Raw genomic sequence first — 12,712 nt, 5'->3', positions numbered from 1 at the left:
AGAATTGTTAAAGGGGAGAAGGGGTGGTCAAAGGCAGAGGAGTCGGCGTGGACAAGAGAGAGAGTAGGACTACCAGGTGACAAAAACTTTTCAGGTTCCTGGAGGTTCATAAAAACCAGTTCCCAACGTCCCAGCAACAGCACTCTTTCCTACCCTAGCTTCTTTAATGAATTCTCGTTCAGCGTGTTCTGATCAATGTGTGAACAACAGTATTGTGTGTACAAGTCTGAACACATTTTATAATGTGGAGAGGTGAAGGAAGTGGGTAGGAAAAATCTGTAGGGTGGGGAGACTCGGGGAAATGTGTTCTGGTCCGGTACAGCTAACATATTGGTATATATGCGTATATAGCCATATATATATTTATACTATAATATATTACCGTATAAAGACAAAATCACAACAAATTTTATTTTACATTACACATCCACATATTAAACCCCCATGTATGTGTAAACAAGGTTAGAATTTAAGTATCATTATAATGTTCTCGGTCTTTGGTGGTGGATACTTCAGGGCAAATGAAGAGGCTGTAAATAAAAATATAAAGAATAATCAGACTACTTTTGCTCAAGGCTAGACCCCTCAGTCCCACGGGCCTCAACTTCCCCTTAACTGCTTTTCCAACCAAATATTTCTCCCCCTGCAGGATCCCAGGGCAATCCAATCAACCGGCCGGTGACGGTTTCAGAGAAGCGGTCCTGGGGACGGCTATTATCTGCAAGAACACGTCCTGCCAACTTTTCAGTCGAGTCACCTATTTCGGTTGGTAGCGGCCGCTATTTCTTTAAAAGGGCAGTGGATTTCGAAACAGGAGGGGGAGGTCAGGAAAAGGAACTCGCCTGCCTCTGATAACTGCCCTGCAGCCTTCCCTTCCCGGAGCGCGTGCTCGGCTAGGGAAGCGCCCGCGGCCGCCGCATCCCCGAGCGGGCGCGCGGCGCCACCTCCTTCCCGGGCGCCCACCTTCCCAGGAATGCCCCCGCCCGGCGGTCCCCCGGCGTCTGCGGCGCGGCCGCCCCGGCTTTGTCTCCGGCGTCGCGCTCGGGCGCCCGCGCTCCCCACACTTCCCCGTGTGCAGGCTGTAACCCGATCTCCCATTTCCTGGTGGATTCTCTTAAAGAGGCAGCGGTCGAGAAGCAGAACAAAGGCTATTGTTGTATTTCCTCCTTCGGATGCCGCGTCCTGACCGGAATGACCCTTCATAGATCATTACTTTCGTTGCATCTGCGCTTAGGGACACGTTTCAAAACCCTGGTGTGTCTTGTCGGTGTATCCAAGAGACGGAGCCAGGGGAGGTGGGAGGAGTTTAATAAAACCTGTTTTGCGGTGTCTGGGGCCACGATGTAACGTTTTTCTGAAGGTGTCTTCCTTAAGCCCGGAAATTGGCTCCGCCGGCGGGAGGTCTCGCGGCGTGGAGGGCGGGCGCCCGCAGCCGGGCCGGCCTGGGGGGCTGCGCCGCTCGCCCCGGGCGCTCGCAGTCGCGGCCTCGCGCGGCCCCGCTCCCCGGGTTTCCTCCGCCCGCGCCCCCGCGGCCGCCCCTCCCCCGCGCGGCTTTTATTTCCCCGATGCCGGGCTGTAACCCGAGCTTTTATTTCCTGGTGGCTCCTTTAAGAGGCAGAGCTCAGTGCTGGGAATTCACGTCAGTTTCTGCACTGAAACTCTCAAGATCAATGAGCAAAGAGCTTTCTCAGTTCTGCCTTTCAGTTTCTCTCTTCCAGGAAGGAAAACATTCGAGAGAGCGAGGGACCGCGGCGGGAGGGCGGGGGGCGGGGGCGCCGGCTGCGGGTGGGAGGAGAGACCGGGAGGCCGGCCGGGCTGCGCCCCGGGTCCCCGCGCGGCGCCGCGACCTGCAGACCCCGCCGCCGCGCTCGGGCCCGGCTCCCACGCCCCCGCCGCCCCGCGCGCCCAACTCCGCCGGCCGCCCCGCCCCGCCCCGCGCGCTCCAGACCCCCGGGGCGGCTGCCGGGAGAGATGCTGGAAGAAACTTCTTAAATGACCGCGTCTGGCTGGCGGCGGAGCCTTTCTGGGTTGGGGAGAGGAAAGGAAAGTGGAAAAAACCTGAGAACTTCCTGATCTCTCTCTCGCTGTGAGACATGTCTGAGACTCCTGCTCAGTGTAGCATTAAGGTAAAAATCTTCTCCCCTCCCTCTCGGTGGTGGAAACCTTGAGCCGCACGGGCCAAGGCAGTCGTGCTGGGCTCCTCAGATCGGGCTGTTGCAGTTGCTCTGTTCGCAGTAAATTATTTGGGGCGCGAGGGAAGGAGCTGCAGCTCGCGGCGGCGGCTGTGTATCCTTTAGCATAACCTTGCTACTCCCCCTGACCGAGCCCCTGCCGGCTCCTCGGCCCCCACCCTCCCCCCCTTGCTTTTTGACAATGAAATGCCGGTCACAATTGGTCAGGAGCAACCCGGATTGTCTCCAGAACTGTAAAACACCCCCGTAATTAGTGCGCCTAAAAAAAAAAAAAAACAAAAAAAAAACCTGCTCCCTGTTCCTACACCCAACATGTGACTGAAATGTAACTTTTGTTCCCGAAGGGTGGTCTTTCTTAGAAAAAAAGTTCTTCAGTCCCCGCTGGGATAGAATCTTTTTATTTATTTATTTAAAGGACTCTCTGGGTCTGATCAGACAGGCTTCCCCCCCGCCCCTCCCGCCCCCCCCCCCCCCCCCGTCTGATTGTAATTGCAAGCGCTGTCGGAGAGACAGCCCTGGTGTCAGCTTTTCCTGGGCATTGCACAATGAATTTTTTTTTTTTTTTTTTTAAACCAAGGTGAATCAAGTTGCTGAATAGTTATTTTACTGTGATGCATATGAAAGTTGAGCAATCCCAAAGTAGAAAACTCGTGTGATGCAGGGAGAGGGAGAACTAAGCAACCAGGCAAAACGACCTTCTGTGTTTGACAAGTGCAGAGAGGATCTAAGAGCAGCGATTGCCCAGCTTTCTGGCCGGTTTTGCAGTACTGTAAATGCAGGGCAGGGGATGTTTGTAAACACACTATTGGGCTACCCAGTAGTTGTGTGTGTGCATGCCTATATATCTGTAAAGACTGTGGTGCTGCTGTTTGTTGCTTCTAAAAAGTTGTTGTAAAGTTTGCCACCATTGGGAGGCAGGATGATTTATCCATCTACCCTAGTTATTTTTCCCATCGCTGCATTTATTGTGCACTTTATTCATTTCACTGTTCCACCAGTACCCAGGTAGAAAGCCTTCTGCTCCTGCGAGAGGCTGAAGCTGCTGAAGTTTGTTTTTGGTTTGGCCTATTTAATGTGTGTTTATTGAATGGACGCTACAGCAACAATGGACAAATAACCTGTTTTCTTTCCTGTTTTAACACTGCCTTTCAGTGAGAGTCCGTGTAGGGGAAAGGCAGTAGTTCGTCATACGTGCTTACTAGGTTATTTTATCATTAGAATCACATTTTGGTGTTTTTTATCAGAAAATATTTTCATGGGTTTGAGGAAGGGCTAATGTGAAATCAAAAGGTGGGTTGGGCTTCTTTGTTTTTGCCTCATAAAAATGCCCAGTGGAACTTTTAGGCTTTTGTGTTTGTACATATGTGGAGGTGGCAGTATGTCTGTGGGATGGGGCGTGCCACACTAAAGAACTTAGGGTACTTTGATATTAATACTTCAAAACGAGTTTCTTCTGCGGTAGAAATTAGATTCTGTACCCCCAGTTCAGGAAAATCCTGCGGTATAGATAATCTATTTTATTTGATGCTTCATAACACAGAGGTAACTAAATAGTAGGGGATTCAATCAATAAATTGTATTCAGCTCAGTGGCAATAAACCCAACATCAGGAAAACCTGGACCAACTACAGATCAGTAACTTTAGGGCGAAAACAACAAAAAGCAATGCTTTCTATGACCTTTCTTGATCATCTTCTTAACTGCATCCCCACCGTTCTGATGGGCTTGTGGTGGTGTGCTGGCTGCAGACTGCTGCTGAGTGATTTGTTTCATTGTGCTCCACTCGGAAAAAGAGTACAACAGTCCCTTGCCTTACACACATGTGGAACACCAATCCCAAGCAAGACACTTTCTTAAATGCAACATGACAATTGTGTCTGTAATTTGCATATCTTTTTTTTTTTTTTACTTATTGCTTACAACTCAGTTCTTTTAGGATGCCTCTTTTCATTACTGTGTGCTTCTATGTAATTAAAATAGATTTAATGTTCTTAACCAGACAGGAAAAAAATCACTTTTACTTTGAATTGTTCTTTATGGAACCAGTATGTATTTGCTTACACTGTGCATGTGTCTAGGTGAACATATGTGAAGAGTATCTTTTCATGGAGTTTAATTCACAGTGTTCCAGTAATAAGCACTGGAGATGAAGGACTGGGATTATTCCAGGTCATCTGAAATGTTCTGGTGATGTGTGCTGCGTTTCATTTAGTCCTTGGGATGTGGTACGGTGACAGCATAATAAAAAATGTTTGCTGGTAACCCACAAGCAAGTTGCTTGCTTCTGGAGTCCAGTAAACAATATGCTTCTCTGTGGAGTGGAGAACGAATGTCAGAGGTTTTCAAGGATGAGCTGATGAATCTGATATACCGAACTCATGTGACAGAAAAGCCTCTCACTATGGAGAGGTTTCTCCCACTCCTCCTCCCTGCTCCTGAAACCTTCCTCACTTGCTTTCACTCCTTGCAAGCAGCGGGTCAGCAGGCAGGCAGTTCCTCAGTGGCCGGTGAGATGCAGCATGGAGTAGCCTGACCAGAGGCAGCCACAGAGGGAAGTACTTTGTTTACTTCTGAGCAGTGTCCACTGTGCTAGAAAAGAGCAGTGTCCTAGTTGGGTGGAGTTTCCAAGGTGAAAGTTTCTGAATTGGTCAATCAGTGACGCCTTTGTAAAGATGGCTTATGTGGTGGTGGCTCACAAAGAATGCCTGATCGGGGCTTTTCTGTTTCTTTTGCACTGTATAAATGTGCTCCCATCACCTGGGGAAGTTAATATCAAACACACACTTTTTACAGTAGAAGAGAGGTGGACTAGTCTAATAGCACCAAACTCTCACTGAGCCTCTCACTGTTTCCCTACACGGGACCGCTCCCTTGAAGGTTGTGGCACTGTTGTCATGGAAGTTTAAATGCTTCAGTTCCTGACCATTTGAGGTTGTTTAAATGGAAGAAAAGGATCAACTCTCTATAAAAAGTCAAATTATTTTAAAGAGGATTTTATGGCTGACTGCTGGTCACAGGAAGAAGGAAGAGGCTGTCTTTTCCATCATCAGCCTTCACCTTCAAGTCACCTGTTCAGTTCTAAGTTTGGCCAAGTTGCAGCGGAAGGTGGTTGTGGCCTTGCAGACATGTTCCTTTGTCAGGCTTGGCACAGTGTTAGTGAGCCAGGACTAACCAGAATACAAAAACGAGTCACACAGTGTCTCTAGTCCCCTCCTTCCCTGCTGCCCTTATCAGCCAGCGTCCATAGCAAAAGGAAATCTGGTTTTTAAAATTTTGCTGCTAACTGGGAGACTCTTTAGATCTCTCCTTCTGGACTCTGGGCTCCTTGAGTTTAGTGATGATTATCTTGGTGTCCTAGTAGCTAGCTTGGCAGCTGGCACAGAAATATTTCTCGGTAATGTTTGCTGGTGTGAGGCGAGGGGTGGGAGGAGGCCAGTACCCTTTCCTCTTTCTGTCTGTGTGTAACCTCAGGGTGACTTAACACTTTGATCCACTGGTTTGCTTGCAGAAAGCACTTAATAGGGCTCACGACAGCCTTGAGCGGGCCAGAGCACTCCTGGTGGGGGTTGGGGGTCTGTCCACAAATTCTTATTAATAGAATTTTGATAATGTCTTCTGATTATTATTTTTTTGGAGATGGAGTCTCGCTCTGTCGCCAGACTGGAATTCAGTGGTATGATCTCTGTTTATTGCAACCTCTTCCTCCTGGGTTCAAGCAGTTCTCCTGCCTTGTAATCCCAAGTAGCTGGGATTACAGGTGCCTGCCACCATGCCCGGCTAATATTTGTACTTTATGAGAGATGGGGGTTTCACCGTGTTGGCCAGGCTGGTCTTGAACTCCTGACCTCAAGTGATCTGCCAGCCTCAGCCTTCCAAAGTGCTGAGATTACAGGTGTGAGCCACTGAGCCCGCCCTGTTTTATTATTTTGATAAAATTCTCAAAAACTGCTTTTGTGCCAAAATTAACAAGGAAATTGAGTACAAGATACGACAAAGGGGCTTGAGGAATTGCTTTAACGAGTTCAGATTAGCAGGCTTCTAAGTGTCCCCCAGCCCTTTTGACAATAGAATTAGGGAACTTTCAGACATTCATAGTTGAGAGACCTTAGAGATCACCTGAACCAACCTCCTAGTTTTTATAGAGAGGGGATCCAGAGAGCTAAGGTGTCTGCTTCAACCCATGGGTGAGTGAACCAGGTTTGGAGGACACAGGCCTACAGGTTCTTAGGCCACTGCATTCTCTGGGTTCATGGCGTGTCCCTATAAAAGGCCAAGGAAACTCGATACAATAGGCTTCACTCTCTGGCACTTCCTAGCTTGGTCCATTTTAATCACAAGCCAGCTGGTCTGAGGGCATGAGGGTATGTGCCAAGGAAGATGGTATGTGGGGGAAGAAATGGGCCACTGGGGTCTGGTCAGGTGTGAGAAGAGGAAGTAGTAGGAGGGAGGGGGTGAGGGAAGAAAGCCCTGCCGGACTTGTATTGGCACCACCATTTGCAGCAGTATATACATATCGTACGTATATATTGTATGTGCGTATATGCGTGTATATGAACATACACACATACAATATATACGTATGATATGTATATATTTCTGCAACACACACATGCATATATACACACACATCTATACGTACACACACATTTACACACACACACACACACACACACACACACACACAGGGCATGAGGACCTGGGAGTTCTGTTTGGGCTGAAGGCCCCTATCTACTGTCAGGCTTCCTTTGAGGAATCCTTGGGTGGGCTGTAGGCTGTTTTATCAAGGATCAGCCAATCCTATTTATACTTTAATTTCTGTGTAGTAAGCTCCCCGTTTCAAATAGCCAAAGCTAAAAGCGTGGCAGCTGGCCCTAGAGAAGTAGCTATGGAAAGTATCCTCCTCAGGATAAGTAAGTCAAGGGCAAAAAAAACCCAGATGTTAGCACCAGAGGCAGGCAGAGCTAAGCCACATTCTGCTCCGCTGAGCGCAGCTGTATCTGTGCACACCAGGAAAGGGCTGGGGGCCAGGTGGGGGCACAGGGTTGCTGGGAGTCACTTGCACAGTGGTTTCATTTTTTTCACCAATTTTTCAAACTTGACCTTTGGTATGGATCTCCCAGCCGAGTGATTCAGGGTCAGGTAAAGCCCTGTAGGGTGTGCGACATAGAAATGACATTTTTTTTTCTGTGTGAATACTGCTTTAGAGACAACCTTGGAGCTTGTTTTCAGGCAAGAGTCCACTGTGGCCGTGTTTGTTGTTAGATGTGTGTTGGGAAGCAGTCTCTGTGTGTATTTATTGAATAGAATGAGTGTGCGTTTACTCAGGGTTCCCACGCCAAAAGGGGCCCAGCTTAAAGACTGTTCACTGCCAGACCGAAATTAGCGAAAGTTAGAATTATACCCTATTAAAAAACAAACATGTTTTTATTGGTTTTCTGAACATACAGGAACCAAACTCATGAAGCGTTGCTTACTGGGGCATCTCAGGGAAAGCTCCAATGTATAGGCAAAAATAACTTGTGTTCCACATTATCCACTGGGTAGAAACTAGTGCTCCCATGTGCTTGGAACTGTTCCTAAAAGTGTCGAAACATTACCACACATTTTATTTGCTCTGTTAATTTGTTTGATAACCTTTTCTTCTTAGATAGTGAAAATAGATAGTTCAGTGTGGTCAATGTCTAAATGATCTGGAATTCTCAGAGTGTGGGCGAGAGGCTTGATGAGGGAAGGCATTCTCCACGATAAGTGTGGACTCTCAGATGAGCGTAACTGCTCACTCAGCCCTGTGGACTTCGCTTACGGGAAACTGTAGAACGCTTGGATTTTTGAAACTTGATAAATTCTCTGTAAGTAAAAGTGTTCATCTGCTGTTTTAGTGGCTGTGATTCTGCAACAACCAGTAGTAGCTTAAAGCTATACAGTGATTTATTACGCAGCACGCTCTTCTCCTTTTCCTTCTTCCTCTTCCTCTTCTTCCTCCTCCTCCATCATCGTCACCAGCATCATTTATTGAATACTACTACTGCATGCTGGTCCTTGTGCTGTTTTACATACATTATCTCATTTACTCTTCGGAGCTCTCTCAGGGATGCAGTTTTTCTCTTCACTTTACAAATGAGGAAACTGAAGCCCAGAGAGGTTAAGTGATGTATCGGCCCAAGATCTCCCAGGCTGTAAGTGGCAAAGCTAGGGCCAGAATCTATACTGTGGGACTCTAATTCCAAAGTATTTTCTAGGAGTCTATTCCAAAGTGCAGCCGCCATCTTTGCAAAGAAAACTAGGAACCAGAGTAACTGGCGGCTGGTGGCTCGTTACATAAGCTGAGACGAGCGGCAGGAATAGAGCTTGCAGAGGTTCTGAATTTCCTCTGCTTCCCAGTTTCCTCCGAAGATGGGTCTTCCCAGCCATTGCACAAGTAGTGGGGACAACCAGATGGTCACACCAAGCCACCACCACCCACTGTGGAATGAATGTCTAAGTTTTCCATATTTACACCAGTCCCTGATGTCCTCTGGTGAGATTTTGTCTTTTGATGGGTTTCATTTTGGGCCCTTCGTGTTTTTCTCAGAGGCCTTTCCTTTCCTTCTCTGTTTTTATCTGACTTCCTCCGGTGCTAATGGCTCCTTGGTGAAGTGGTCCGAAGTCTGAGAGGTTGTGCCCTCATCCTGCCCGGCCTTGGGCTGGACACCTTCTTCGCCTGCTTTACTCCCTGGTCAGTTGCTTCTCCTTAAACAACCTTTTTTTTTTTTTTTTTTTTTCCGTTTTAAAGCTTTTCACGCAATTCATAAACACAATGTTTTTGTTTTTCCTAAACCTTCTCTCATGTATATCTGTAATATTATGTGATTTCCAGAAATCTATTTCAGAAATTCCCTGATTTCCCCCAATAACAAAAGGGATCATCTTTTTTTGACTCCTCTCTCGATGGCCTGACCCAACTTGCCTATTCTAATTTTTTGGAATGAAGAGAGCATTTTGGCCATCTGACTTTATACGTTTCTGATTTTGAACGGCTTTCATGAAGAGAGTCTTCAGAGCATATGTACAGGAAGAAACAGAGAAAGAAAGAGATGTGTCGTGGAGCTAATATGAGGGGATTCAGAGAGCATCATCCAAATTTCTCATGAAACAGATGAGGAAACTGAGTCTTGTGGAATTTAAATAGCTTGCTTGAGATCACATTCCTAATTAATCAAGCCAGAGTCAGAATCAGTGTTCCATCCTAGGTCTGTGTTCCTCTAAGACCGTAGCACAGGAAAAATGAGAAAAAGCAGGCAAGAATGCAGAAAGCATAGCTTCCTTTTGAAGATTCACATGACATGATATTAGTGTTCGTCATTGTGACTTCCAAGTGAAAGACAGAGTTCATCGTATGAGATTTAAGAAGTGAAGAAGAATGCAATGTATTTTGGAAAGATATCTAACAAAAATGGTTGGCATAAGAATAATGTTAAGTTTTAAAAGGCTGATCTTCAGTTATCTGGATGAATGATTTATGAGAAATACTCCCCCATGAAAACAAGAGGTAGCCAATGCATCTGCAGGCTGGTGAGGCCTGATGGCCTCTTGGGGGTATTTTCCTTTTGTATGTGGGAGTCAGATGTAGGGAAAACGATTTCATTTCCTGAATGGCACAAAAAGGTTGTGCTGCCGTTGGTGAGTGTGCTCAGTGGTGTTAGTGTTGCCACAGTGTAATTCCAATCACCACGCCTTTAGATTTTGACTTGCATTTTGTTCTGTCTTACGTTGTTCTTTGGTTCTCACCTGTAAAGTTGACTTCCCTTAAAGGGATTGTAGGGTGCTCAGAAAAGGGCTGTCCCTCAGTGCCATGCTGTGGATGCTCCTAGGGGAAGAGCACAGACAGTGGAGTAGATAGACTCATGAACCCTGGTTCTTGAACTTGTTCAAGTGACTTAATCATGAACCTGCTAACGCATCTGAAGTAGTAATAAAAATGTGTGTCTCTTAGGGTTGTTGGGATATGTACATCGCCTAACGTAGTGGCTTATACCGTTAAAAAAAATTAGTTCTCCTCCTCCTTTATGCGTCTTCCACAATATGTGGATCTGGAAGGGGCTAGAGATTTTCTGGTTCTGTACCCACATTATACAGTTGAGAATACAGAGGCCAGGGGATGGTTTTTTGTTTTTGTTTTTGAGACAGAGTCTCGCTCTGTTACCCAGGCTGGAGTGCAACCTCCACCTCCCAGGTTCAAGTGATTCTCCTGCCTTAGCCTCCCAAGTAGCTGGGATTACAGGTGTGCACCACCGTGCCCAGCTAATTTTTGTATTTTTAGTAGAGATGGGGTTTCACCATTTTGGCCAGGCTGGTCTCGAACTCCTGACCTCAGGTGATCTGCCCACCTCAGCCTCCTAAAGTGCTAGGACTACAGGTGTGAGCTGCCCCTCCCAGCCCCTGGCCAGGGGTGTTAATGGCCTTGCTCAAGCTCACATGACTGGTTGGTGGTGCCATATGAACTAAAATCTAGGCCTCCCAAGTCAGCTGACTCCCCGCACAGTGCTCTTGTCATTATCCCATTGAGTTGTTCACAGAGCTGAGGTCACTCAGTCAGTGCTCAAAAAAAGCTCTCATTTTAACTTTAATTGAATACAAGCCTCAACAATAGGAGAGATGAGCCAAGTGCAATTATATGATAATAGCAAATGCCTTTTGCATCTTACAGCAGAATTTTGAAGGAATAGCTAATGCGGTTGTGAATAAGTTTCCAGAGATGAAAGAAAAGGAAAAAACGTTAAGTCTGGAAGTACCGTAGAGTGAGTCTAACTAGGATTATTACTCAGCGCTCAAGTATTTGAACCTATTCAGGGATCTGCTGCTTCATACAGTTGCTTATTATTTGCGACTGGGGTGAGACTTGAAAGAGAGCATCAATTCTCTAGTCTGCTTTTGTTCCACAGGCCATTCCATGTCTGTCTGACCACAGAACAGACACTGTTTGCTGTGGACTGGTGAATGTTCACTTTCAGGAACTGGGAGTAGATGGCCTTCGTGGAAGTTTAATTATACAGAAGAGTTTGAAAAGGCCAAATTTGTTACTTTGGGGCATGGGGGAACCTTTCTCTGTAGCAGATGTGAAGGGGCTGCAGTGTCCTTTTCAGCAGCTGTATTCTTGCTGTGGACCTAAATTCGATCCTGAGCCATTCCTTGTATGTACATGGCAAATGAGAAGATGAACTATAGACTGGAAGATGACCCTTTCTGAGGAATTGTGGAGAAAATGTCACCTACCTCTCCCTCCTACCCCACGAAATAAGTGCGGGCTACTACATACCCTTGAATCAAGGGTGTAGGTTTGGAGAGAAACCGTGCCTCTGACCTCCTCCTGGAAACCACAAGTGGAGGTTTGCGATTTTCTTCTCAGCTGCCCTGTCCCCTCTCCAGTAGGTTATGACAGGCCGTGCAACTTTATCTTTTTTAGGACTTACCTATTTGATGAGGTCAGTAATCCTGCTTCACTTACATCCCCTATACGTGAGGAGGCCATAGCCAAAGATGATCACGTGATGACTCTAAAGCATTTCCTGGAAAAAATGAGCGGCAGATAGAAATAAGGCTTGTAATTTAAAACATTGAACTCCAGAGAAAAGCCTATCTCTTGGCCATGGTGGCTCATGCCTGTAATCCCGGCACTTTGGGAAGCTGAGGTGGGCGGATCACAAGGTCAAGAGATCGAGACCATCCTGGCCAACATGGTGAAACCCCGTCTCTACTAAAAATACAAAAATTAGCTGGGTGTGGTGGTGTGTGCCTGTAATCCCAGCTACTCGGGAGGCTGAGGCAGGAGAATTGCTTGAATCCGGGAGGTGGAGGTTGCAGTGACCAAGATGGTACCGCTGCACTCCAGCCTGGCGCCTGGTGACAGAGTGAGACTCTGTCTCAAAAAAAAAAAAAAAAAAAAAAGCCTCTCTCTCCAGTTAACCATTCCCGCAACATGTTGTCTTGTTTCCCTAGTGAAAGTGTGAATCTAGGTGTGGCAGTGGAAGTTCTGGCACTGCTAAGAGGTGAGAAAGGAAGAGGGAGGGCCCAGGTCAGCCCACCGCACTGCACGTGTGACCTGGAGAGGTGCCAGGGTCTCTGATGAAGAGTCAAGGTCAAGGGATAAAGAGAAGTTGGTGAAGGGGCACAAAAATACAGCTAGATAGAAGGAATAAGTTATAGTATTCATTGGTACAGTAGGGAAATTAGAGTTAACAGTAATGTATTGTGTATTTCACAATAGCTAGAAGAGAAGAATTGTAATGTTCCCAACACAAAAGAAAAATGTTTGAGGTGATGGATATGCCAGCTACCCTGATCTGATCATTACACATATGCACAGATACCAAAATTCACATATACCCCTAAAATATGTATAGCTATTATATATCAACAACAAAAAAAAGTCGAGACAATTTAGCATGAGTATGGTTTCAAGCCTACTGACTAATACGTGGACAAGTAGATCTGTACTAGGCTAGACAGGAGGAAGTATTATGGAGACTTCATAAAAAGAGAGA

At 46.5% G+C, this 12,712-nt stretch overlaps 1 protein-coding gene across 3 annotated transcripts in view; it reads left to right on the top strand.

Annotated features, from left to right (window-relative positions):
- The first annotated feature begins 1,776 nt into the window (after positions 1 to 1,776).
- Positions 1,777 to 12,712, top strand: part of ETV6 (ETS variant transcription factor 6) — a 246,973-nt gene continuing 236,037 nt past the window's right edge. For all 3 annotated transcript variants that reach the window (XM_074403277.1, XM_039461675.2, XM_039461674.2), the window contains exon 1: positions 1,777 to 2,126. Coding sequence is in view for 2 of the 3 variants with exons in the window: in XM_039461675.2 (XP_039317609.1) it covers positions 2,094 to 2,126 (33 nt within the window). In the remaining variant the exon portion in view is untranslated. The remainder of the gene's footprint in view (positions 2,127 to 12,712) is intronic.

Source organism: Saimiri boliviensis, chromosome 7 (genome assembly GCF_048565385.1).
Source record: "Saimiri boliviensis isolate mSaiBol1 chromosome 7, mSaiBol1.pri, whole genome shotgun sequence".
In the NCBI taxonomy this organism is placed as follows: domain Eukaryota; kingdom Metazoa; phylum Chordata; class Mammalia; order Primates; family Cebidae; genus Saimiri; species Saimiri boliviensis.
Note: the sequence above shows the minus strand (reverse complement) of the source record. Positions and strands in the feature narration are given on the sequence as shown.